The sequence below is a fragment of the Annulohypoxylon truncatum genome (assembly GCF_022578515.1).
Source record: "Annulohypoxylon truncatum strain CBS 140777 unplaced genomic scaffold F4807scaffold_17, whole genome shotgun sequence".
Classification (NCBI taxonomy): Eukaryota; Fungi; Ascomycota; class Sordariomycetes; order Xylariales; family Hypoxylaceae; genus Annulohypoxylon; species Annulohypoxylon truncatum.
The window spans coordinates 335,819-359,242 of NW_025953803.1; the positions used below are offsets into that span (position 1 = coordinate 335,819).

A 23,424-nucleotide genomic window follows, 5' to 3' on the forward strand; every position below is an offset into this window, starting at 1 on the left:
TCACGTCTAAATGCGGTGAGATACTGGTACGAATAGACCACCCGGTTTTCTTTATGTACCTAGTAGGTATATTCTATGAGTTAGCCCTGCACCTTATCTAGATGAAATGTGTAAGACACCTAGCGACATTTCCACGTAATCCGAGCCGAAGCGCTCGCTTCTATGTGGCCTAACCAGATGCGCCACCAGAAGAACCCAGATGAAAAAGAGTAGTGCAAATATGCTAAGGATTCATGATTTCCACTACATAGAGACAATAATCCGACACCCTCGCTACTCGGGTCACTGCCACGTACTCCGCTAGACCCCGGTGCACCTGCTCCGTAGGTAGTCTCTTGTCGTTCATGTAGCCGCCACCTCACGTCCAGGGGTGCCCGTCCTTTCCGAGCTTGGCGTTCAGAAAAGCCCGACTGAGCAGATCGTCGCGAACAATCTGATCCTTATGCGCCTCCATCTCCTCGATATCCCCTTACGACGCCGTCCCATGCCAGAAGAGTGGCGATCTTTGAGTATTGGAAAGGGGACTTATAGTTTACGCTGACTATGCCGCCGCGCATCCATTCAGCGCGCGGCGTAGACAGGAAGAGCGTCCGGCCACCACTGAGACCGGGGCTATCCTTGGCATACGGCTTCAACATATCGACCGTCATCTCGGTCTGGTCGATTCCCGGTATGAGCATGAAAACGCGTATGCCCGGCTGTCCGGCGTGCAGGTTCTCCACCATGCGGACAACGGCCAGCTTAGACGCCGTGTAGCCCGCCATACCCGGAAACACGTTGCCGATGGCGCCGGTCGTCATGCTGACGACGGTGCCGACCCCGTCCGCTTGGGCGAAGAAAGTGGTGCGTCATTCGGTACGACCCCAGCACGTTGACCTGGAAGTCGTTGAAAAATTTCGTGGCGTCGACGGTGCCGAGGGCGCCTAGGTCCAGACTCCCCGCGCTGTTGATCAGCACATCGACCTTGCCGACCGCCTCCTTGGCCGCCGCGAAGAGCGCCGCGACCGAGGCTTCGTCGGTGATGTCGGCCCCCTGGGCGAGGACTTTGGTGCTGGGCGGGGCGAGACTCCGGAGCCGTGCGGCGACGCCCTCGAGCACGTCGACCTTGCGCCCGGTAATCACGTTTCACGGACACAAGAGATGCGTGAACTAAGTCGAGAATGTGTAGATGTAGAACTGTAGAACTGTAGAGCCATGTATCCGCGTCCTTTGGTGCATCCATGGGGGAGATAGGAGAGCGCTAGGTATGCTATCCGGACAAGTATTGGCTGCATTGCCACGGCCATAGACCTACCATGCAGGGCTCGTACCTCTCATTCCCCCTTTGCATCTAATATATCTGATATATGCAAGTCTTTCCAACTACACTCGAACCTCATACTTATAAGGAGTTACGATTGGATGTATAGCTCATTTGCAACAAATGCTATTTCATATATCATTTTAAAAAGTTCATATATTCCCTCATAGCTAAAAGCTCTACTACGTACATATGTCAGCAAACCTTTCCACACCGTATCTTAATCACCACCTTCTACAATCATGTCAATTAGCTCAACACTCTAGCTGCTAGTATTGCATCTGCGATATTGTCAGGTTATAATTATCGCCCCTAGCAACTGTGTTAAGGCCTGACACCATGTCGGCTAAAGGATTTAGAGACTAAAAATACGTACCTAGGTAGTTTCCCTGAATAAAGCTTTATATGCTCCTCTCCCAAAACCGCGTTTAGTAATTATGTAAACTGCAATCTCTAGTCTCGTAGTTTAGTGGCAAATCTTGTAATTCAACAGTAGTTCAAGTGCTTAAGTGACTTTAAAAGAACCCTGCCTTTTATATCATGTATGTAATCGATAGCAAAGCCCTATATTCAGTTGCCTGCGATGGCCTCTTCTTTTTCTCCCTTATATTGGGCCTGGTCATAATTACTAGACTTGACATCGTCGCCCTGACTGACATCAATTAGCTTAGCAACTATTGTAACTGAAGGTGATAATATCCACGCGACGGCCAATCAGACTAGTGACTCTGGATCAGTAATCACCAGTTGACATTATGTCTACCCTCGGCAAAGGATGCTGACATAATGTCCAAATACCGTCCCATCCCGGGAGAGTAATCATAGTAAGCAAATCACGGCAAGTCCGAATAAACCATTCCGAAGGATAGGGGGATATTCGTTATGTTCACATCACGCTCTCCCATCATTCGACTTGAAAGCAGATGTAGTGTGCTCCTTCATTACAGACCGCCTTCTGTGGTCTGGTTGACGAACCTTTCAGCTTGGCCGTTATTGAGGATAAATACTCAAGGGACTCCTTGCTAAGCACAGGTACATGATAGTCTGGCTAAAGAGTGTATACAGCAGGACTGCTCTCGACACGTAAGATAAGTTGATATACAATACAATAAGCCTCATATACCGTATATTCCAGCACTCATAATGTAACCATACCGGGACGGCATATCAGACAGAAGTCAGCTAAAATCAGACGGACTCTAAGCTCAGTCGAAACTAGTCAAGTGGATACCTAATCTTACAGTACAACACACACGTAAGTTTAAGTACCTTTTGGACTGTTGCTCCTTAGGAGAAACTTTTACCACTTCGATCAACATCGCGGTCGCCTACACCATGGATGATCTGCCCTTTTTCGTCGGCGAGGACGTCGGATTCAGCGAACTTCTTGCAATGCCCGATGATGTGATTAATAACCCTAATACCGGGCCTTCCAACAGCATCCTAGTGGGTAGTTTAAACGATAAAATCTTTGAATGCCACCACTACTAAGGGGCGACAGCGAGGTCTACAATGCGAATGATAACTTTAAGGGTAACATGACTAAAATGTACTTGAGTTTATATGGGGAAGTGTACTCTAGAATAGGTATCCACTAGACTAACTTTGACTGAGCTTAGAGTCTGTCTGAATATGCTGACGCCAGTCTGTTATGCCGTCCCGAACCACATCTTCTACAAACACTCCTCCCCCTTGTCCTCGATTATTGCACTATGTCAGAAGCCTCCTCCGTGAGAGCTAGTGGCCAGATGTTTCACCAGGGTAGTTAGTAATAGCCAGATGTCTCGCCAGGGTAAGTTAGTAATAGCCCAGAAGGACTCGGGATTCGGTTTATACGAGGCCGCCCTGTTGGCGGTGAGCCCTTAGCTGTAGATAAAGGAAGGTCTAGGTATGTATGTAAACCGCATCCCCTGGAACGGAGTAGTTAGAGCTCTTCGCGCAACAACGTTGTTATTCTTTAGCCCTTTGGTCCCGCCTCGTGACACACTGCTCTCGTCCGCCGCCGTACGTCGCCGTCACCTCCCATGGCCATGACTTCCCCGTTCTCTCGAGTCGAGTCGTTCGCGCCGATCCTCCAAGAGCCCATCTGGCACCAGCACCGTGAGTTAGAAGCCTCATCTGTAGAGGCGAGGATCAGGCTTGCATATGAGCGAGCGCGGAGTCTCATTAATACAGTCGGTTAGAAAAGCTACATTACTCTTGAGGTGCGATCAACGCTGAGGGGTAGTAACGTTCATATAGGAATGACAATCGAGGATATACGCTCGTTGAAGCCAAAGTTCTGGGACTTTCATCGCCATGGTCAGAGTTGATCCCCTAAGCTATATCACTACCTGGACGGTCTGGTGCTCATCTTTCACCAGCATTTACCCTCGACTCCGGTGCTTGGACCATCCTGACTATTCACTGGAATCTCTGTATGGGCACAATCAGCTCATTTCTTTCTGAGAGGCCAGATCTACTGCCTTTGCTCCAAGCCTTAGAACGGTTCGATACATGCGGCGAGTTCTTGCTGACCGAGCTGGGCCATGGGCTGGACGTGAGAAACCTTGAAACCACAGCGACCCGTCAAGCCGATGGCTCCTTCGTACTTCACACTCCCAACCCTCGTGCAGCCAAGACAATGCCTCCAAGTTCTCCGCACTCTGGTATGGCGCGCACGGCTGTTGTTTTTGCCCGGCTCATAGTAGCTGGTAAAGACCAAGGCGTACGTCCATTTATCGTGCCTCTAAACGATGCGTCGGGTGCGATGTGTCGCGGCGTTACATGTACCCTATTTCCAGCTCGTCCAGGAGCCAAGGCCATCGATCATGCCTTGACGAGCTTTCGCCACGTACCTCTACCGGCCGAAGCCCTGCTCGGACATCTTCACGGCTCATCCAAGGACGAGCGAAAAGACTTTATGCGTGCTATCCACCGCGTGACCGTCGGTACGCTTTGCATATCTACAAGCAATGCCATCGTCCTGCGCGTGTCGGGCTGCATTGCCGGTAGGTACAGCGCCAAACGGCGGGTCGGTGCGCCGGAGTCGGTCCCTATCCTTTCCTTCAGCACCCAGTACGGCCCAATCGCACGGATTCTTGCGCATGCCACCGTCTTTGACAAGTATGCAATCGAGGCCATGCAGTTGTTCATCGAAAACGGCGGAAAGCCGGATATGCAGAACGTAATCGCCGGCGCTTTCAAGGCTACCGTCTGCGACTATACGCAGAAGGCGCTGAGCGAACTCGTTGATCGATGTGGCTGGCAAGGTCTTTACACTCACAATCAAGTCAGTAGAACTCCTCGTCCCACAACAGAGATGTCTCCACAAGAATTAACATATAACGACTTTCTTCTAGATTAGCGAAGTATGGCTCGCCGAAAAGGGCAACAGCATCGCCGAAGGCGACTTTGTGGTCCTCTGCATCCGACTCGCGAGTGAAATCTTACTCGGGCGGTATGCGCCGCCGAAACCGCGTGACCCGCATTGTCTTCTGGCGCGTCACGAGTCCGGACTTTGGGACGAGGCCCGCCAGATATGGGCGTCTCTTCGCGGTGGACACCGCGGCAAAGAATTCAATGCCCGCATTCTACCGCTGTCTCTGCCGTTGGTCCGGGCTACGGGCAAACGCATGGCCTACGAGGCTGCCAAGGATGCTATGGTACACGGAAATGATCATGGTCTCAGTATGACGCCGCAAGCGTTGGCCTTGTATGAGTCGACGTGTATGATGGAAGACCAGAGCTGGTATGTCGAAAACGGTATTATGTCCCGGCGGGCGCTGCTGAATCGCGATGTCGATGCTATGAATGCCATGTTGCCGTTGTTGGAAGGCATGATCAACGACCCGGCAGTCGACGCCTTCGTCAATGCGCCCATGGTTGACCAAGATAGGCTGGCTGCCTTTTTCTCTAGCTTGCCATCATTTGAGGGGCCAGAAACCGAGTGCTTTCAAGCCAAAGCCAAAATATAAAAAAGCATTGTTACGGTGTGCAGTAATGCCAAGGGGTTGTACGTGACACGACACCGTTTCCGGCTCTACTGCAAAACAAAGGACCGGCACTTACAGCACGGGAGGCGGCCGGGGCGGACAGAACCCGGAAAGGTTGGTGGGCTAGCGCGCACCTCTACGATGAGTCAGCAGACGCGCTCGTGCCGCATGTTCGATATTGCACTGAGCGATCAACTCATGTTCCCTGGCCATGGTGATGATTGCTTAAATTATAAAGGCACTTGAGGAATTAGGTGTATTCATATGTCAGATATATTTACCTTATGTAATCGTGTGAATCACTTGAATGTGCCAGGTGGTCTCTCTGATTACCTAATTAAGGCACATTCCGAGGTCCCAGGGTCAACCCCTTTTCACCTCATTCGATTATGTAATCAACCCTTTTTCCGCATCATATGCATGCCAGCTCCTGGGTAACTATCACTACAAGGTGATATTTATTAATAGTAACCACCTTTGCATGTCTTTTTAACTTTAATTAAGCGTGTGTTTAGATTCAACTTATGTAATGGTGTAGCTAAGATACGAGTGGTGACATACTCGATCGAGGTAGACGACATTATGACCTCATAGATCGTCCTATTGACTTGACTGGTCCAGATTCATTGATAAAAGACGTAAAAGTTAACCGATCATCATCTTAATTTTCATTTTGATCACCCAATTATCAAAAAACAGAACAACCTTCAAATTTCCACGTCCAATTATGTCATCACACGGCAGCTCCAACACTGGCTCTAAGTCAGCCACGGGAATGTCTTCCCAAGTCAAGACACCGGCTACTGCTGGCATTGGTGAAGATAAGCCGAAGATGTTTGATTCCCAAGGTTCCGTTGGCAAGCAATTCACCGGTAAGTCTATGCTGTCATTGTCCACCAAAACATAAGCTTCAATAGGGTACTAATTTGTACTGCAAAGAGGAGGGCGCTCTCGGCGGCACAGCGCAGAAGATCGGTGGCCCATTGGATAAGGAGGGAATGGTCGGAAAACAATTCACAACGGAGGGTGGCATTGGTGGTTCCGTACAGTCTACTCTCGGAGGCACGAAAGGCAGGAGCAACTGATGGACAACTGGAACTTGAATTTCATTCAGAATACTATAATTATGGCCAATCAGAGTTTCCACTGTCCCGACCCTGAGAAGGGTTTTATGATAATGGTTCTCTCTACAGATATACTTATTATAAGACGGTAATGCCATTAGCTCAAAGGCTTGGGAAATTGTCATGCTTTTACATGTGATCTAGTAAATGAATAAACACTACATATTTATTCTGATATCGGCCCGCCTTGCCCCCATTTAAGACAGGCATCGCCCGTACATGTAAGGTCAAACCATTCCATAGCCGTAGCCTCTTGATTTTGAATATTATGCGAGACCCCTGATGCGCTATAGGCCTCAAACCAATTGCTATCACCATAAACATATTTCGTCCATCCACTGATAGGCGTATCATTCGTTGTACTAGTTGGCGTATCGTTAAATCCGAACACCGTAGTCCACTCCTTAATCTCTTCCTCGAATACAGCATAGTTGAGCACTTCGTCGTTTGTGCCGTGGAAAATTTGTATCTTAGGCCGCCATCCTGTATAACCTTGATATCCAGCTTTAACCATTGCGGCCCATTCGGCGCCGGTCTTCTTGACCTTGCCTGTGGCACAGGAATCACTCCAGACTCCGTAGCCATTGCCGGCAAAACATCCGTATGGCACTCCAGCGAATGCTGATCCAGCAGCGAATACATCAGGATACGCGCCCAATAGCGAGCTGGTCATCATGGCACCAGAAGAGACACCGGTAACGAACACGCGTTTAGCGTCCCCATTGTATTTCTCCAGTGTCCACCTTACCATACTTACGATACCTAGGCTATCACCCCCAGCATCGTGCGTAAGAGTTTCGTTCGAAGACACATCCCAGCACTTGTCTGCCGTGTTCGGGCTGTCGGGGTAGATTACGATGAACCCATATTTGCTAGCCAGCGTCGCGTACTGAGATCCGGAATAGCAAGCTTGCGCGTCTCCATGGCACCAATGCGGATTTACCAAGATTGGCGGTTTCTCAGCCAGTTGATCTGGGATGTAAATGTAGAACCCGACTTTTCTCGGGTTAGGTCCGAAGTCAGAAGCGACTTTTTGAAGTGAGGCCGCATTTGTGGCGACCGGGGCAACGGTAAGTAGCCAAAAGAAAGCGGAGAGCATTATATAATACATATTATTCCTTCACAATATGGGTTACTCTCAGAGAAGCTGGTAAAAAAATTGATGGGATGGTCTCTCAGTGATAGAGTTGAAAATTCGATGAATTTTGACTCGGGGGCATTGAGGATTATATTACTTATGAGTCATGATGTATAAAATCCTTCAAGTTATTTATAAACTACCTAATTTTCATCCGCAGGGCCGTCTAGATGCTATACCGTGGAGGCATTGGACCGCACATCTCGGAGTGTTGCACTCCGAGACCACGATGGGTAAAATGTGGGGCCGGAATAGGGGAAAAAGGGGGTGGGGATGTTAGCTTGCGGCTCTGCACATTCACTGTTTATAAACGTACTAATACACTAGTGTTCTTGATGTATTTAATCAATTGAAGCAACCTGGTCCAGGTGAAATAGAATTACTTGGGCCAAAACTGGGGGCTGGCTTTCGTCTGAAATGTGTGTTTTGTTCTAGCCGGTTTATCTGTGATACGTATTAGTCGATAAACACACAATCACTGTCATTGGCATCAGACTTTTATATTGGTCAGTGAGTGGCTGTCTTAATTTTTTAAGTAGTTAGTTAACTTAAGCTCTCAACGACATAACTTTGTACTAGCATTAGAAGTTTGTGAATAGATGAAACAGGCCTATCAGCGCTTAAGTCAATTCAACCATACTGAATTCCATGGCCAACGTTCGTAATGAGGTGGGAAACGAGGTAAACAGAACAAAAAAAAAAAAAAAAAAGAAAAAAAGCCGTCTCTAGCGTGCAACAATGGAATCTGATGAAGATTCTAAAATTCAACATGTCACTAGCGAAAGAGAAAAAGGATTCAAAGGTAGGCGGTTTCGTATTCTTAATTGCTATCTCAAAGGTTCAAGCTTTCAACCAAGCTTTGGCCCTTATAATGATGGCATATAACGTAAGTACTTATATCGTAGAAAAAGCTACCACAAGTACAGTCCTCTCCCCGAACAGCCAGTATATCCCCCTCCTCTATTTGCTTAAACTCTCCGCTACCCTAATGACGGACAAGTTTGCTCGTAATTAGCCATGTATGGCCATACCATTCAAAAGACGATCATGTCGATTAAAGGGATACAGTTCAGCCGCAGTATCCTACGCCCCCAATGGCACGATCACGACATCCACCACAAATAACTCTGCGTGGGTCATTGGGGGCTCGGTAGCACTCGTGAACTAGTGCTATGTGTCGACCAGCAACTCTGAAGCAGCGGCACTGGCATTGGACGTAGCCGTTCGCCATGGTGAAAGTTTCTCCAAAATGATGTTAATTAAGAGGGTATGGTGTGCGTTCAAGGGTAGCGAGATTCCGTAGTACTAGTTAAAGGCTCTGATAATGCAAATATGATGGATTTTAGAGTGTATGATTATCTTGGCAGCGTTAATGTTAGGAGTTGGGAAGTTTAATTTATATAGTATGGAATTCAACATATCCTGCACGTTACGAGTGAGAAACTGTATACTTTGTTACGATGATATAGTGATCCGTATAAGATATCTGATGTACTTCTTATATCTATGACTACCTAGGTAGGCAATGGCCTGAGTGAGTGAGTGAATGAGTGATTGATGACGAGGTAAATAGCCTGGGCAACTACCTAGGTACTAAGCACCAGGAAGAAAATACACAATTACGTCTCAGTTGTTATCCTTAAGTATCTTCAGCACCTAATTAGTGGATAGCTGAGACCAACATATCCTCTGACTGTGGCTGTCGTCACTAACTTTACGACCGGACGACATGTTCCTATGTTCAGGTCCTCATGGACTACCCCAAACTATAGATAACCGTTGGATGCAATGTCAATTATCTCTTTTGATACGGTAGTACCTATGGTACTCACGAGGAAATGACACATTAACTAAAGAGGATCGATTAAGAATGGATATTACATATATAGGATGACAAGACTCTTGGATTAATGGAATGCTAATGCAGTTTATCCATTGGTGATTACGATAAAAGATAATCGAATAAGTTAACGGAGTATTAAAGAAAAGAAGTAACTAGGTACCTAAGTACTTGGCAAGTTATAAGTTCTATGAACTAACGTCCTAAGCCCTACCGAAACAATGCAATTGGCAATCTCGGCAGCTGGATATCGTATCTACTAAGTAAGTAAACATTTATCCCCTACTACTTAAGCAAGCGGAAAGTAACCAGTGCTTAGATTAACTATGATCTTTAGAAATAATGCGACCAATGTAAGTACCTACTTCAAACTAGAACTCTTCCTGTCGAAGACCGACGGTGAGCATTTGTGACGAATCTTATAGTAGGTTTTCATTTCGCTGCGAAACGACATGTGAGAATTTCTATATAGGTACCTAGGTATGGTATAAGATGTTAGGTCTAGATGGGTGATTTGCAGCGGTTGTAGTATTAGTTAGTTCATGCTGAATATACCTTTGGAGAAATGGCAAACTACCACAGTCATTTACTTGCCTTATCCTTCGCACGACCATAGTCAATAAATGTCTCGCATTCACCAAGAATTCTAGTTATTAGATGCCTATGTCGGGAACAACTTTTCTACAATTCATAAGGGAACCTATTGAATGTTTGCCAAGACGTCAATCCCAATTGCTGATGTATCATCACGCGAGCTGGAATTGTTGCTTTAGACCGGTCGAAGGATTTAGATCGTCATACCAATATAGCTAAACTACTCAGCCCATCACTTATCACAATACAACCCGGGTTTCTCGGACCCGGCACCCCGGTGTGGGGCGTCATGCATATCTTGAAGATTTTATTGGACTGGCGGCGAGCTGAGGAATTTTTTGGCAGGTTTGGCGGCTTAGCCACCCAATATTCATTCCAACATCTTTCCTACGCCTTTGCTAAACGCTGAACCAAGTTTGTTATTCCCTACCGGCGGGTAGAATATGTAGGGTGGTAGCATTGAGAAGACGAGGGTATGGAGTGCTGTCCAATGGGAAGTGAGGAAAAAAGGTCGAAACGTAGCCCTTTAGGTTAGTATTTCTCGGGCTGACCAACAACTTTTTGCACTGAGATGCGGCCCGAGGGTCGCCTGCCCGGGAACCAAAAAAGGGGCCTCCGAGGGCTGAAGATAGAGGAAATTTCCAGATTCGGAACTAACTCAATCAAATCTGAAACGATGTCTTGCAAATAAGCCACCGGTCAAGGCTGAGTATCTCGACTATGCTTTCCCCGGTTGCTCTGAGTTTCATTTCCTTAACTTACCAGGTAGGTAGGTACCTACTAAACTACCGTACCGGTACCAATCATAGGTACATATCCATGGATGTACCTTAGGTACTACATAGATATAGTTTAGGTAAATACCTATCACGGGGTTGTACCTACCCAATAGCTACCTACCTATAAATTCTCTCAAGGTGCCCCGTGGCCCCAATCGATGACTCAACCCTCTACCTATTTGATGGACGATTAATCTTCTTATCTACTCTTATCACTTCAAAGTTGATGTATTTTCCCTACTAATCTACTCGAACACTTCCATTAATCTTACGGCATTCATCCTTGGACCACCATGGAGTCTATTTCCTTAGACTCACTAGCTCTAGAACAGCTTCATGGAGAGCAAAAAGCCCTCCTAGATGCTATCGATGATCTACGCCGACACGGTGTCGGTCGGTTCGTCGATCTGCCCCAAATCATTGTCGTTGGGGACCAAAGCTCCGGGAAAAGTTCCGTGCTCGAAGCCATCTCAAGAGTACGGTTTCCTGTCGACGATGGACTCTGCACAAGATTTGCCACAGAGCTCGTTCTGCGCACCAGCAACCAAACCAAAGTCGATGTGCGAATCTTGCCTTGTTTATTTTCCAAGAACGGGGAACATCCCTTTGACGAGAGATCCTTCAACAAGGAAGAGCTACCTCGTATAATCAATGAAGCTAAGAGAATATTGCTCAAAGGAGATGCTGGCTTTTCGGAAGATGTTCTAAGAATCGAGGTATGCAGCCCCGATGTACCACACCTCACCATGGTCGACCTCCCAGGTTTCTATCACTCCGAAGATGAGAATCAATCGGCCGCTGGCCGAGAGATTGTGGAGCGCTTGGTGGAACGTTATATGGCTCGCAAGAACAGTATTATCCTGGCTATCATCTCCGCCCGCAATCAGGTCATATTGCAGAAGGTTCTGTCCAAAGTCAAGCAGCACGACAAGCATAAACGGCGAACCCTCGGTATCATCACAAAGCCGGATATCCTTACAGCTGGTTCCCAAGACGAAACAAATTTTGTTAGGCTTGCTAAAAACCTAGACAAATCTCACGAATTATCTCTGGGGTGGCATGTCCTTCGCAACCGAGGCGAAAAAGATGTTTTGGACACTGATGATGAGCGAGATGATAAAGAGCGAAAGTTCTTCGAATCAAGCATTTGGTCTAGCGTACCTTCAAAGAACCGCGGAGTAGAATCTCTCCGTAAGAAGCTCAGCGGTATCCTCTTAAGCCACATCAAGGAAAACCTCCCAGGTCTAATCTGGAGTATTGAGGAACAGGCCAATGGCCACATGGCTCGGCTCAAGCGCCTCGGGGAGCCAAGGTCGACCCAAAAAGAATTACGAACGCATCTCGACAGAATTGCCTCCCAGTTCCATATCCTGTGTCTACAGGCCGTGGAGGGAAACTACGCCGATCGTTTTTTTGGCGGCTTGTATCCCAAAAATGAAGGGACTGCTACGATCAGCGACAGTAGGGTTAGAAAGATTCGTGCACTTGTTCGAGACCTCAATCGAGCATTCGCCTACGTCCTAGAAACAAAAGGTTCTAGACGCATTATCCTTCCCAAGGAACCAACAGGTGCAATGGACAACCAGCAGGTTTCCGAGAGTATCAATGGCACGGATGGAATTGGGAAAGCTAGTCTAAATCCTACTTTGCCTACATTCCTTCGCCCCCTGACCACTCATTACAACTTTAAGGTCCCGGAAAAGGTCACTTTCAGACGTATCGCGTCAGATTTGGAATCATTGTCATCGGCAAACCAGGGTAACGAGTTTCCTGGGACTTCGAACGATCGCTTAGCTGTGAAGCTATTCCAAGATCAGTCGCGGCCGTGGAAAGCAATTGCACGCTGCCATATCCGACTCATGCTTCACACTACTAAAGAATTCGTCGAGAAGCTTATGGACCACATCGTAAATCCAGACGAAAGAACTTTCTCTGCAATTCTCTCTAATATAGTGGACCCTTTTTTTGACAAGAAGTCCGAGGTTCTCGAATCGAAGTTGCAGGAACTTCTTTACCATTATAGAAGCGGTTATCCACAGCCTCTGGATAGTGAATTCCGAATGATGCTTGCACTGAGATACGAGAAGAACCACAGAGAAGACATGATCCAGGACCTACTCGCAAATCAACCTGAATTATTCACGAAGGACGCACACGCGAAGCTCAAAACAATTTCAACGCCCAAACCTGCAAGCGAGTTTGGGGTGGATGGCCTAATTGACAAGTCCGAGACTTATTACCAGGTAACTTCACCCCGTGCCAAAAGATGCGCATGGCTTCTAACATGTCTCATAGATGTCACTTCGGACATTCACAGATAACATGATCGTTCTAGCCATCGAGAACTGTCTTATTAGAGACCTGCCGTCAATATTTACCTCGGAGAAAGTTAATCAAATGGAGGATAACGAACTCGAACGACTCGCGTCCGAATCGCCTGAGATCAAGCTTGAACGAAAGGAGCTACAGGAGGAATACGACGCTCTCATGAAAGGGCTGCAGATCTGCAATAAATTCAGAGAGCGCAAGGCTACAGGTGAGTATATTTTGACTTCCGGATTTCAACTGAGTATTTAGGTAGGCTGATATTACACAGAGCCTATTTCAATAAGGGTAGACACACCTCCAGAAACCCAAGAACAGGATAAACTATTTAGTTTCCTCAACTCAGGTCGTCAGGCCACCTCTAAACCATCTCAGACAGGAGCCTCTCTGTTCTCGTTCAATGACTCTGTATCATCAACTCCCTCCACGAACCTCTTTCGGTCGACTTCTCCAGAAACGAGCAAGGCGCCAGCCTCGAACCTATTTAGCTTTGGAAAAAAACCAGCTTCAGAAAGTAGCTCGGCATTCGGTGGTTTTGCCGGACCAGTAGGGCAAACAGTTTCGCTGTTCGGATCCAGTACGTCTCCGCTCAGCAGTCAAAAAGTGACATTTCCTCAGTCACAGCCAGGTAAATGTAAGTCTTCAAGATTTTCAGCAATACTATGCTACTATAAACAGTTAACAATGCCTAATAATTAGGATTAGACTTCAGCCCCTTGCCGCACCAATTCGGCCCTACAGTTAAGCCTCTTCACCAGAGCGAAAACCCGCAATCTTCACACTACGAACTTTTTCGACATATATGTTGTCAGAAGCCGTATACAGGCTACTCACCTGAAGAGCTGAGGGTGCTAGCGTCGACTCCGCTGTTTGGATAAATTGTACGATCGAAGGAATGAATAAGGCAGATGAATGTTTCTAGGGCAAGAGTTAATTTCAATACAATTCGGCCCTTTGTCAGGAGTCTCTTCTATGTCTCGAAACAACTGCATTATGTTGTCTTTTTCCTTGTGTTGAATGATGCCACTATTCTCGTGTAACCTAGTTGTACAGAAATTGATTGGATGGGCCATGAAGCGCCGATTGAAGTTGGTTTATGTAATTGTCTGATTTCATAATTCTTATGCCGCGTAGACAATCCTGTAGATCTTTCTATTGCGTCCTTATCATGAGCTCTTCACCGATAACAGAGGTGGTGCCCTGGTACCCTGGTTACCGCATTAGATAGCGTCACTTTACAGTAAGTCACACTAATTATCCCCTTCACCGGCACATGGCTACAAGACAGCTCACCTTGAGTATTAGCCCACTAACACCCATAAAATCCCACCTCATTGATTATTAGCTGAGAGCTGAGAGGCGAGCCACTTTTGCTATTGGCCATTCAATATTTCCAGTATGTTGGGTCTGATCCACCTGGTCCGTATGCCGGTTCAGGGGATAGCCCCACGAAATCGGTGAACACCAAGCGTAACCCGTTACTTATAATAAGCCAACTTTCATATTGAGCAGTTACCTGAGTAATCTAGATAACAATCATTTCAAAATGGATTACGACACATGGCGACACCGAGTTGTTGAAGTAGAACCTTCCGTGCGCATCGCCTATATCGACTGCCCTTCCAAAAACAAGAAACCACAACGAGGTGTGATATTGCTTATACATGGCTTCCCCCAAACCTCATACCAATTCCGGCATGTTATCGATCCCTTTTCAAGGGCGGGATACCGCGTCATAGCCCCCGACTATCGCGGTGCAGGAGGTTCTTCCAAGCCTGCTACAGGCTTCACCAAATCCACCATGGCGCGGGATTTCGTGCGCCTACTAAACGCCCTTGAGATACATGAACCGGTTCACCTTATCGGCCATGATATCGGAGGGATGATCGCATTTGCCATGGCGTCAAAGCATCCGTCACGAGTAGCGAGTATCAATTGGGGAGAATGCCCCTTGCCCGGAACAGAGGTATTTACGGAAGAGTAAGTTGAGATATCAACGAGGATGAAAAACTTCAATAATGCCAATATATACCCAGACTTACTACGCACGCGGTTCAGCAATTTCATTTCGTCTTCCACAATGTGCCAGATCTGGCTCTAGCACTCGTGACAGGCCGTGAGCATATCTACGTGTCTCACTTTTTCCAGAAACTCGCGTATAACAGAGCTGCAATCAAGCCTGAAGACATCGATCACTATGTTCAAGCTTATGAGCAGCCCGGTGCGATGAGGTGCGCTTTTGAGGTCTACCGAGCGTTTGAGCAGGATGCCAAAGAGTGTTTGGAATGGATATCGTCGTACGGAAAGCTGAGTCTCCCGGCTTTATCGTTGAGTGGGATCGAAAGCAGGCATCTTGAACATGCGGGGGGGATGTTTGCAGAAGTTCACCAGAAGGGTACCTACGAGATCGTGGCTATCCCCGACTCGGGCCATTATATTGCGGAAGAGAACCCGCTATGCTTTGTTAAGGAGTCGCTAAGTTTCATCGAACAGGCGACATTAGGGCCGAAATAACTTGATGGGAGATGTGTACCTAGCTAAGCCGACGTTTTAGCTACACACAATGCGCCAACCAATGTACATATATCTAATCGAGATATACCTAAGTATCATAGAATCATTGATGTGGCATATTCTTTGCCAAACCGCCAATTCAAGTTATTCTGCAGTGGATATCTATTTCACCAGTGGGTCCCTGGGACCTTAGGGGCAATAAGCACTACACGCTTAGGGGCCTTGGCGCATAATTATAGTGTATTAACGTCGTGATATTGCTTACTAATCATTTAGTCACATCTATACGTCAAACGCGATGCTAATTAATCTCAACTTTCGTTCTATCATGTTTCACCTGTTCTCACTGAGTACCTGCTCATGGTTTCCTGGCCTTTGCAATGAAGAACTCAATATCCATGCCTCCCTTTACTTTCGTAACAGACTCGGGGATATGACTTGCTTCTTTGTAAACATAAATGATGATAAGCGTGTTTACGTCCGAAGGACGTATATACTACATACAGGCAAGTATGGTATATACATTAACGCGCACTACTAGCGCATAAGACGTTTAGAGTACCTCTCTAGGTAGAGAGATAGAGCTAGAGTTTCGCTTGACATAAGAAATTTTTATCTTTTATTTTTATTTCTAGTGCATTACTCTAGCTAATTAGTAACGGCGTTAGTTAGCCGATATATTTAGGAAAAACCCTACTCCGGATCTACCTTCTTCTAACGTTTTTTAGAACTACCTTCCAACGCCTAGTAAACCCTAAAACAGGATGAAAAAACCTGAATAAAATCGGACCGTTGGTTAAATTGCCCACAGTAGGATTCGAACCCACTCGCTTCACGTAGTTGTACGCTAATGCGCGGCCAGACGCTTTAACCACTGCGCCATGTGGGATTTGTAAACATGAAGGTCGATGGTTTCGGGGTCGCAACCCGCGTCCGAGAAGAGTCGTTTCATCTCGCTGGCCGAAAAGCCGATTTTACTCATAGTATAGCTAACATCAGGTTTATCCTCGACATAATGGTCGTGTGCGTGAGAAGGCGCGCCCGTATGGTCTGATACAGAGTCCTGCAAACAATCAATGATTACCAGCACCCCGTTCCTCCGCAAACGATCCACCAACTTAGAGAGCATGGCTTGCGGATCTTCGCAATGGTGCAAGGCCATGGACATGATGATGGCGTCGGCCTCGTGGAAGTCGGGTCCTGCGATGGCATCGTTGTCGCTAGGATCGAGGAAGTCGCCGCGAACAGCGTGCATGCGCTCGGGCGCAATGCCAGATTGGCGCCTAAGCTCGTTGTACTGGTCGACCATGGCATCGGAGATATCGACGCCGCGAATGACGTCGGCGAAGTCGAACAGGGCCTGCGAAACGATGCCGTTGCCGCAGGCGTAGTCGATCATCTTGACCGGCGCCTCATTGTCTGACGACTTTCGAATCTCTAGCCAGTCGGCGTTAGATTGGAGACAGTCACGCACTTGCTCTAATAGCCTGAGGACCCATTCCTGCTCGAAGAGGCCCTTCGCCTTTTCGCTTTTCTAGAGTGTCAGTGCCTACCTAGACAGGGAAAGAGGAGCAGAACAGAGCAAGGGAGCAATGCGCCGAGATGGCAACTTACTTCCAAAACTTGCGGGTACTCTCACTGGAGGAATCCGTTGCCATTTTTCTAGCTCCGACGAAGCGGACGAGTTGGTGTTGGTGATAAATATGGTCGTAGAAGAGTAACAGCGATGGTATTACTACTACGCACACACCAGTCATCTATGTGACTTGTTTGAGAGGAAAGGCAATTATAGGTGTCTGTTTGGTGCATGAACCGTATTGATTCTCTCGGAAACATTCGCGGAGACATTCATGGAGACATATCAGCAGCATGTGAGTACGATATCACATTATGCCTTTCAGTCTCTCCGATTTTCCTGTCTGAACTTGCATTCCATGCATGCCTGCTTCAGCTTCTTATTCGGCAATTGGGACGTATGGGTAGATATTGTATTTCATCCGATAGTTTATACAGGAATCTCCTATTTGTTTCTCAACCCCTGTCACCAGTGACAGCCCGTAAGTTGGGTACCTACCTCCAAGATACGTACTTCCATCGAGTAACGGATCGCTGTAAGTAACCAGAACCTAAAGTATCATTTATCGCGTCTTCGATCTGTGTATGAGAAGTGACTCTTCGGCATAGCCGGAACTCGTAATCATCATAGTTTCCAGTATGGAAAGTCTTACACATACAAAGTCATCCGCTGACACTAGTCGATAAGCTCATGAACCGAACAGAGCTACAGTCGAACCGATGGGTATCTCCTCAGTATTAGCCATCACCCTCCTTTTCCAGATCGTCGAGGGATCATGCTGCGTTACAGGTGCACAAGTCGCTTTCTCAACTGCGCTCGTGAGAGGGGCACCCATCTACGTCCCAGGGATCGACGCCAGCTCACTCATTAGCGCTGGCGGTACGGAATTTCGTATAGCATGTTCCGGCCAGAACATATATCAGTCATATTACAGGCGCACATCGTTGCAGAATGAATTACGTTCGCGTTTGCGATTGCTCTTACGCTGGTGCGAGAAGAGATCTGGAGATCAGGGCTGAACTAAAAAGTGACTCGATAGCTCACCTAAACAGGGTGGGTCACATAGCTAAGCTTCAACCAATCATTGGCCTTTTTAAGACATCTGCTGTCGATCCCTACTGTATTTAGCTAGCTTCTTTTAGGTCATCTTCGAACAGTAACTTTAGAAAAACAGGTAAAACTTTCTCTAAAAAACAGGTAAATCCATTTTCAGACTAGCGCAACACCACTTTAAACCAATCAGCTTACAAACTGGACACAGCGCGCAAAGCTTTTTTGCAACAACAAAAAATTCTTACTTGAAAAATTAAGTATATACCATTAGATAGAGATTAATGAGAGGAATCGATTGATCTAGGTTGCACTTGTATCAGACGTATAATGCCTGAGATATCGTGAAGAACTCATATGGCTAAGTAAGCAGGTGCGTTGGAGTTGAGGGGTATCACGTGCTACTGCCAGGTACTGCTCGCTCAACTTAAACACTAATAACACATGGCAGAGCTAATGCAACTGGATGAGAATTAGATCATTAGATTTGTTGAATTGAGGGCTTTAAAATAGTGTATGCTTCAATTTTAAAAACGCTTCTAAACGAAGCCTATCTAGATTTTATTAAGTTGTCAGTGACTTAGGCGCGGGGCTGTTTTTTTGCTTATATAATGTTGTTTTTGAATTATGTAATGTTGCTTAAGTAATTCAAATCCGGGTTTCTTAGCCAATAAATAATAAGGTAAAGGTGGGTCTTATGTGGAGCTAAGGAACAGCCAGTAAGATTAGTGTCATAGCTCTAAACTAGTCTGAAAATGGATTTACCTGTTTTTTAAAGAAAGTTTTACCTGTTTTTCTAAAGTTACTGATCTTCGAAGGGGTCTTTTACCTGATCTACTATTAACCAATCACTGACCTCTGTGAAAGGGCTGCCCCACTATTCATCTTTATCTTTTTAGGTTAAACGTTCAGAACGTTTAGGTCAGCTTCAAGGGGGACTTTCACCTGGTCCACATCCTGGTATTTACATGAGTGCCCATGCTTTTTACTACCCCACGAGATGACATATCGTTATTTATGAATTCATGAAATTGTGTAGGTAAAGGAGCACGAGAGGTCGTTGACGAAGAGTACGGACTCTTAGCATCGACCTTGAAACACAACTTCTCGTGTTTCTACTCAGGTACCTAGGTACAAATGCGCTCAAGCGAATGAAGTCAGGAAAAATATAAAAATTGCCATAGAGAAAAACAAGCTACCTCATAATAGGATATACATAGCTCAAAAGTTATTCATTGATTATCGGTGGACAGAAAGACAAAAAAAATACCATTACGGGGGTTCGAACCCCGGTCTCCAGAGGATTCAAATTTGAATTCTTTGAAAATCTGGCATCCTAACCACTGGACGATAATGGTTTATGCTAGAGTCGCAATGGGATAGGTTATCCTCATACTATCATAGTTTATAAGTGTATGTAGGTGCTCATAGGTATGTTTGTCTTTGTGAAGGTGGGAAGGCGCATCGTACAGCTAGTACGGGTAGTTGCACCATCATAGAAACATTTGTATAAATGACGTTCTTTCCTATGTACCCGGGCATGCTTCTATGAATAATAGATTACCTTCAAACCCCCAGGTAAACTTGATTGGGACTTTCATCAGATCTTGTACACATCATTACAAGTCAGCTGACATGTAGCCCCTGACTTTACTACGATGGGTTGGAAACTTCCGGTCTTTTGTGTATCGTTTGTTGAATTCGTACGAGGCAGTACATGCTGTCATATATGCTGCTCACGAGACTCTAGGATATGTACACGAACGTCATATTCGTAAATGGCTAGAAAAGTCATAGGTTATCTCATGTGCTTAGGTTTGCCGAAGACAGTACTTCCCTATTGTACTATAATAGAATACAAAGTGTTTGTAGTACAAGGTAGGTAAGCACTGGCCCTATAACTCGACGGGTACATTTAAGCATTCTACTATGTACAATATCTACCTACCTGTGGTAGGTTCATTCTGTCAAGAGTTGGCAACGGAACCCGCATATTTTTCATAGCGCTAAATGCCTTATTGCATCTTTTTCATTCACTGGATCCAATCTCTCTTCGTTAGCGGTATGCTATTAGCAGCCATGCAGTCCTACTTTTCAAAATGGCACAACCGTAAACCGCGAAGTCGCGAAATAGGGGTAAAACGGCACATTAGGCGGAAGTACAGAGCGAGTCGCCGCGTGATTCGAACTATAATCTCCTTGACTTCATCTATAAATACATTGCTCTTGTTTAGCATACCTAATTGAAACGTTAAGCGGCCAAAACCCCTGGCTTTAGGACTTTATTTTTGCTATCACTCGGGTGGATATCTTACTCCCTTTGCCTCGTCCACTGTTATTCTATGTGGCTTCAGCTTTCGTACTGGCAGTTCTTCGTGAAGTCTAACGGGTCTCCTGCAGTGCCGCAATACTTCATCGGGATTATGGCGGCTACCACCTTTCCTGATTTATTACGACACGGGTAGCTGACCCCGGTTGGAGACTTATAGTTGCTATGGTGGTTTGGATCGCATCTTGGGCGTATAATCGGCTTTGCAAAGGAATGACGGTGATTTAGTTTTGAGGTTTTACGGTTAAATGCAGAAGATTATCATAATCTCACTTAGATAACCGATGTTCCGATAGATGTTTTATCTTTAGTATCTACCACGCGTGTTTCTGTCGGATGCCCGGTATTCATATTCATAAAGGGGTAATGCTCGAGCAAGGGTTGCTATCATAAGAACGGCATGGAGGAACTCTATAGAGGTATATTGAGTAGGAGATTCCAGAACTATGTATGAATTATGGACTCTGTTACACGAATTATTTCGATATTTTGTTGATTTCTTCGTTGACAACATTGTTGATCATTGGATCAGCAGCGCCCGGAATGCCCTTCTTCTGGGCCTCCTGATCGACCACTAAACTTTCATTACTGGTGAAATCGAATATGAAGATGGAATACTGTACGTACTGGAGTCGACCATGGTATCTTTGGTAGCATTTTTACCCGGGTTCTGAGCTTGAGCTCCATGGTTGGCCGTACTACTCCAAGCATAAGTTACTTCATAGTCGAATAATAGACATAGGAGAACACGTACGTTTGGCCAGTGAGCACATCTCTTGCCTTCTTCAGCTTGTCCATGATGAGTGATGTATTCTATGAAGTTACTTGACTTTTGTTATTGGAGTTTGGAAAGTTTCTCTTCATTGAGAGCAGTAAAATGCGGCATAGAGATTTCCAAGGGTGTTTAAGTACCTAGAAACAAACCCAGTTTCGGGAACCGTCCGCATCCCATTATCTAGGGAACGTTGACGTTCGATAATATGAATACGCATGTAATACCTGACGTTGTTACACGTGTAAATGAGCGAAAGCTCTTAGATGAGAATTTACAAGTGCAGGGAGGAACCTGGTTTACACTGGGACTAGTAAGTCTCCATGAAATCGGATTGGCCATACACTTACTCGTGGTCCTTCGCACTACAGATAAAGGAGCGTCTCAAATTAGGGCAGCGTTCAATTGACAGCTTAGTCAGGATAGGAATTCCTGAGTCGTTCGTATGGATAAGGCCAATACCATCTGCTTCCACTACACGTGGGATATCATCAAGCTTGATCAGAGTAATTAGACAATAACTTGGGCTCTTGTACATCCATCCATATCCTTCCTTTCCATAAAATCAGGTTTCCTACATTGTACATGATATCATCCATATGACCCTTTTTAATTGAATTGTACAGCCTCACGCAGGTAGCTCCCACGCCATTTGCTTATTAGACCTCCGTGAATCACGTCTAGCCCACGAAGGCATCTCCGACGGACGGCTCTGCTCATCTAGCTCATGAATACTTTTCTCTTTCGCGCTTAACTCATAAATAACTCTTTCCGGCTCATTGATAGATTGTTGTTGACCTGGTGGGCAATGGCTAGCATTGGGATGAGGAGGTGAGATATTCTGCGTCTTCTTTCGACGCATGAGCAAAAACGTGCCAACGACTCCTAGGGCCAGTGCCCCTAAAATCCCCACTACGATACCTGCAATGGCACTGCCGGCTAACTTGTTGGTAGGAGGTACAGAACTCGTTGAAGTCAACGCAGTCTGTACCACGGAGGGTGCGTCCAGTGTTGTGCTAGAAGCTGGGTTAGATGTCGCGGTAGGGTCGGATAATATGGACACATCGGAAGAAGTCAACGTTGGAGCGGAAGTTATTGAGGCTGCTTTCTGTACTTGGACACTGAATGCCCAGATAGGTTGTGTTGTAATCGTGACGTCTGTGTACGTGCCGGTCGTTGTTTGCCCATAGTCAATTAGAAGGCTGGTTAAAGCCATAGTTGATGTCGAATAACTGCAACCGAATTTATTATACGCAACCCCTGGGTAGCAGCTGAAGTCCAGATTGCTAGTAGAAGGCAGATTAGTCTCATCATCGGCTGGAGGTATAGGCTTTGTTCAACATACGTCGGACAGCAAATAGTCGTCTCAACATTGCTTTGTGTCATGAAGCAAGCATTGGTGTATCCATATGGACATATGGCTGGCGAGTAATAGCCATTGACGACCCATTTCGATGGCATACAGCCATCATCAGAGTTGGTAGGGCCTACCTGCCACACAACGGCTGTTAAGTCTTGGCCTAAGGAATATGTGTTATCAGTACTACAAGTTGAAGGGGCCGAAAAAGTAGTGGTCAGCGGGCCCAGGAATGAGGCTGTGGCAGCGATGGCTCCTGGAGGTATTCCCGGAGTCTTTGACGTTGCCATCCTCTCCGCGAATCCGGCGACATAGTCTAGGTTTGTAGGTGTGAAGAATGGAAAGAAACGAAGATGATCTTTACCGGGGCTTCGGTGGATTTTTTTTAGCAGCTACTCCTTCTATGCTCTCCTCGCTCTGGTGTAGGTTAGTTGTTGCTGAAACTAGACAAGGTAGCAATGGGAATGCCGTGCATCTATTAATCCTAGAATAACCTAAACATGAAACTGATTATCACAAAATTTGAGTTAGCGACCTTCTCATTAAGGCAATTATCTATCGCCAACGCATGGATAAAGTGAGATGTTGGTAGTCTGCTTGTCTGGCTGTGCCGTCGAGCTGCATTTCCTTAGCTGAGCTACCCCGACTGTCATATAACATATTCAATTACGTCTCAGCGTAAAACGTAAGAGTCTAATTAGACCTCGCCTAAACACGTCAGTTTAAGGATTCGACTTTGATGAAAGCTGGTT

At 46.1% G+C, this 23,424-nt stretch overlaps 9 protein-coding genes, 1 non-coding gene and 1 pseudogene across 11 annotated transcripts; 4 read left to right on the forward strand and 7 right to left on the reverse strand.

The window, feature by feature from the left end:
• Positions 1 to 440: 440 nt before the first annotated feature.
• Positions 441 to 1,222, reverse strand: F4807DRAFT_460668 (uncharacterized protein; the record flags this gene model as incomplete). The annotated part of the gene is made up of 3 exons (XM_048001555.1): positions 441 to 801; positions 860 to 1,104; positions 1,178 to 1,222. 3 exons carry the CDS (start codon positions 1,220 to 1,222, stop codon positions 441 to 443), a joined length of 651 nt encoding a protein of 216 aa, XP_047853973.1.
• Positions 1,223 to 3,923: 2,701 nt separating this feature from the next.
• On the forward strand, positions 3,924 to 5,256 carry F4807DRAFT_451800 (acyl-CoA dehydrogenase/oxidase C-terminal; the record flags this gene model as incomplete). Its single annotated transcript, XM_048000266.1, has 2 exons — positions 3,924 to 4,571; positions 4,642 to 5,256. 2 exons carry the CDS (start codon positions 3,924 to 3,926, stop codon positions 5,254 to 5,256), a joined length of 1,263 nt encoding a protein of 420 aa, XP_047853974.1.
• Positions 5,257 to 5,912: 656 nt separating this feature from the next.
• On the forward strand, positions 5,913 to 6,485 carry F4807DRAFT_93913 (uncharacterized protein). The gene is made up of 2 exons (XM_048003680.1): positions 5,913 to 6,146; positions 6,214 to 6,485. The coding sequence occupies exons 1-2, from the start codon at positions 6,002 to 6,004 to the stop codon at positions 6,357 to 6,359; spliced, it is 291 nt and encodes a 96-aa protein (XP_047853975.1). The 5' UTR covers positions 5,913 to 6,001; the 3' UTR covers positions 6,360 to 6,485.
• Positions 6,486 to 6,508: 23 nt separating this feature from the next.
• On the reverse strand, positions 6,509 to 7,613 carry F4807DRAFT_426746 (carbohydrate esterase family 1 protein). Its single transcript, XM_047998094.1, has one exon. The coding sequence runs from the start codon at positions 7,507 to 7,509 to the stop codon at positions 6,565 to 6,567; it is 945 nt and encodes a 314-aa protein (XP_047853976.1). The 5' UTR covers positions 7,510 to 7,613; the 3' UTR covers positions 6,509 to 6,564.
• Positions 7,614 to 10,338: 2,725 nt separating this feature from the next.
• On the forward strand, positions 10,339 to 14,232 carry F4807DRAFT_426747 (P-loop containing nucleoside triphosphate hydrolase protein). Its single transcript, XM_047998095.1, has 3 exons — positions 10,339 to 12,992; positions 13,045 to 13,285; positions 13,346 to 14,232. Exons 1-3 carry the CDS (start codon positions 11,043 to 11,045, stop codon positions 13,771 to 13,773), a joined length of 2,619 nt encoding a protein of 872 aa, XP_047853977.1. The 5' UTR covers positions 10,339 to 11,042; the 3' UTR covers positions 13,774 to 14,232.
• Positions 14,233 to 14,335: 103 nt separating this feature from the next.
• Positions 14,336 to 15,747, forward strand: F4807DRAFT_426751 (soluble epoxide hydrolase). Its single transcript, XM_047998096.1, has 2 exons — positions 14,336 to 15,054; positions 15,111 to 15,747. Exons 1-2 carry the CDS (start codon positions 14,621 to 14,623, stop codon positions 15,586 to 15,588), a joined length of 912 nt encoding a protein of 303 aa, XP_047853978.1. The 5' UTR covers positions 14,336 to 14,620; the 3' UTR covers positions 15,589 to 15,747.
• Positions 15,748 to 16,340: 593 nt separating this feature from the next.
• Positions 16,341 to 17,620, reverse strand: F4807DRAFT_426753 (S-adenosyl-L-methionine-dependent methyltransferase). Its single transcript, XM_047998097.1, has 2 exons — positions 17,203 to 17,620; positions 16,341 to 17,117 (listed from the first exon to the last, which is right to left on the reverse strand). The coding sequence occupies exons 1-2, from the start codon at positions 17,343 to 17,345 to the stop codon at positions 16,436 to 16,438; spliced, it is 825 nt and encodes a 274-aa protein (XP_047853979.1). The 5' UTR covers positions 17,346 to 17,620; the 3' UTR covers positions 16,341 to 16,435.
• On the reverse strand, positions 16,391 to 16,477 carry F4807DRAFT_t84 (annotated as a pseudogene). The gene has a single exon. The product of its transcript is annotated as a tRNA-OTHER (tRNA).
• Positions 17,621 to 19,481: 1,861 nt separating the features above from the next.
• On the reverse strand, positions 19,482 to 19,572 carry F4807DRAFT_t83. The gene has a single exon. It is a non-coding gene; the product is annotated as a tRNA-Glu (tRNA).
• Positions 19,573 to 21,019: 1,447 nt separating this feature from the next.
• On the reverse strand, positions 21,020 to 21,341 carry F4807DRAFT_460675 (uncharacterized protein; the record flags this gene model as incomplete). Its single annotated transcript, XM_048001556.1, has 3 exons — positions 21,020 to 21,117; positions 21,171 to 21,241; positions 21,298 to 21,341. The coding sequence occupies 3 exons, from the start codon at positions 21,339 to 21,341 to the stop codon at positions 21,020 to 21,022; spliced, it is 213 nt and encodes a 70-aa protein (XP_047853980.1).
• A 363-nt stretch (positions 21,342 to 21,704) lies between these two features.
• Positions 21,705 to 23,059, reverse strand: F4807DRAFT_426756 (uncharacterized protein). The gene is made up of 3 exons (XM_047998098.1): positions 23,037 to 23,059; positions 22,661 to 22,835; positions 21,705 to 22,601 (listed from the first exon to the last, which is right to left on the reverse strand). Exons 2-3 carry the CDS (start codon positions 22,774 to 22,776, stop codon positions 21,944 to 21,946), a joined length of 774 nt encoding a protein of 257 aa, XP_047853981.1. The 5' UTR covers positions 22,777 to 22,835; positions 23,037 to 23,059; the 3' UTR covers positions 21,705 to 21,943.
• Between the last annotated feature and the right edge of the window lie 365 nt (positions 23,060 to 23,424).

Bases quoted from the DNA above. Each gene is read 5' to 3' on its own strand.
- F4807DRAFT_426753 (XM_047998097.1), bottom strand. From the start codon at position 17,345: ATGACTGGTGTGTGCGTAGTAGTAATACCATCGCTGTTACTCTTCTAC. The intron at 17,118-17,202 runs GTAAGTTGCCAT...ACTCTAGAAAAG, and splicing joins AGTACCCGCAAGTTTTGGAA to CGAAAAGGCGAAGGGCCTCT.
- F4807DRAFT_426751 (XM_047998096.1), top strand. From the start codon at position 14,621: ATGGATTACGACACATGGCGACACCGAGTTGTTGAAGTAGAACCTTCC. The intron at 15,055-15,110 runs GTAAGTTGAGAT...ATATATACCCAG, and splicing joins ACAGAGGTATTTACGGAAGA to ACTTACTACGCACGCGGTTC.
- F4807DRAFT_426756 (XM_047998098.1), bottom strand. From the start codon at position 22,776: ATGCCATCGAAATGGGTCGTCAATGGCTATTACTCGCCAGCCATATGT. The intron at 22,602-22,660 runs GTATGTTGAACA...GCCTTCTACTAG, and splicing joins ACGACTATTTGCTGTCCGAC to CAATCTGGACTTCAGCTGCT.
- F4807DRAFT_93913 (XM_048003680.1), top strand. From the start codon at position 6,002: ATGTCATCACACGGCAGCTCCAACACTGGCTCTAAGTCAGCCACGGGA. The intron at 6,147-6,213 runs GTAAGTCTATGC...TGTACTGCAAAG, and splicing joins CGTTGGCAAGCAATTCACCG to AGGAGGGCGCTCTCGGCGGC.
- F4807DRAFT_426746 (XM_047998094.1), bottom strand. From the start codon at position 7,509: ATGTATTATATAATGCTCTCCGCTTTCTTTTGGCTACTTACCGTTGCC.
- F4807DRAFT_426747 (XM_047998095.1), top strand. From the start codon at position 11,043: ATGGAGTCTATTTCCTTAGACTCACTAGCTCTAGAACAGCTTCATGGA. The intron at 12,993-13,044 runs GTAACTTCACCC...CATGTCTCATAG, and splicing joins AGTCCGAGACTTATTACCAG to ATGTCACTTCGGACATTCAC. The intron at 13,286-13,345 runs GTGAGTATATTT...GATATTACACAG, and splicing joins CAGAGAGCGCAAGGCTACAG to AGCCTATTTCAATAAGGGTA.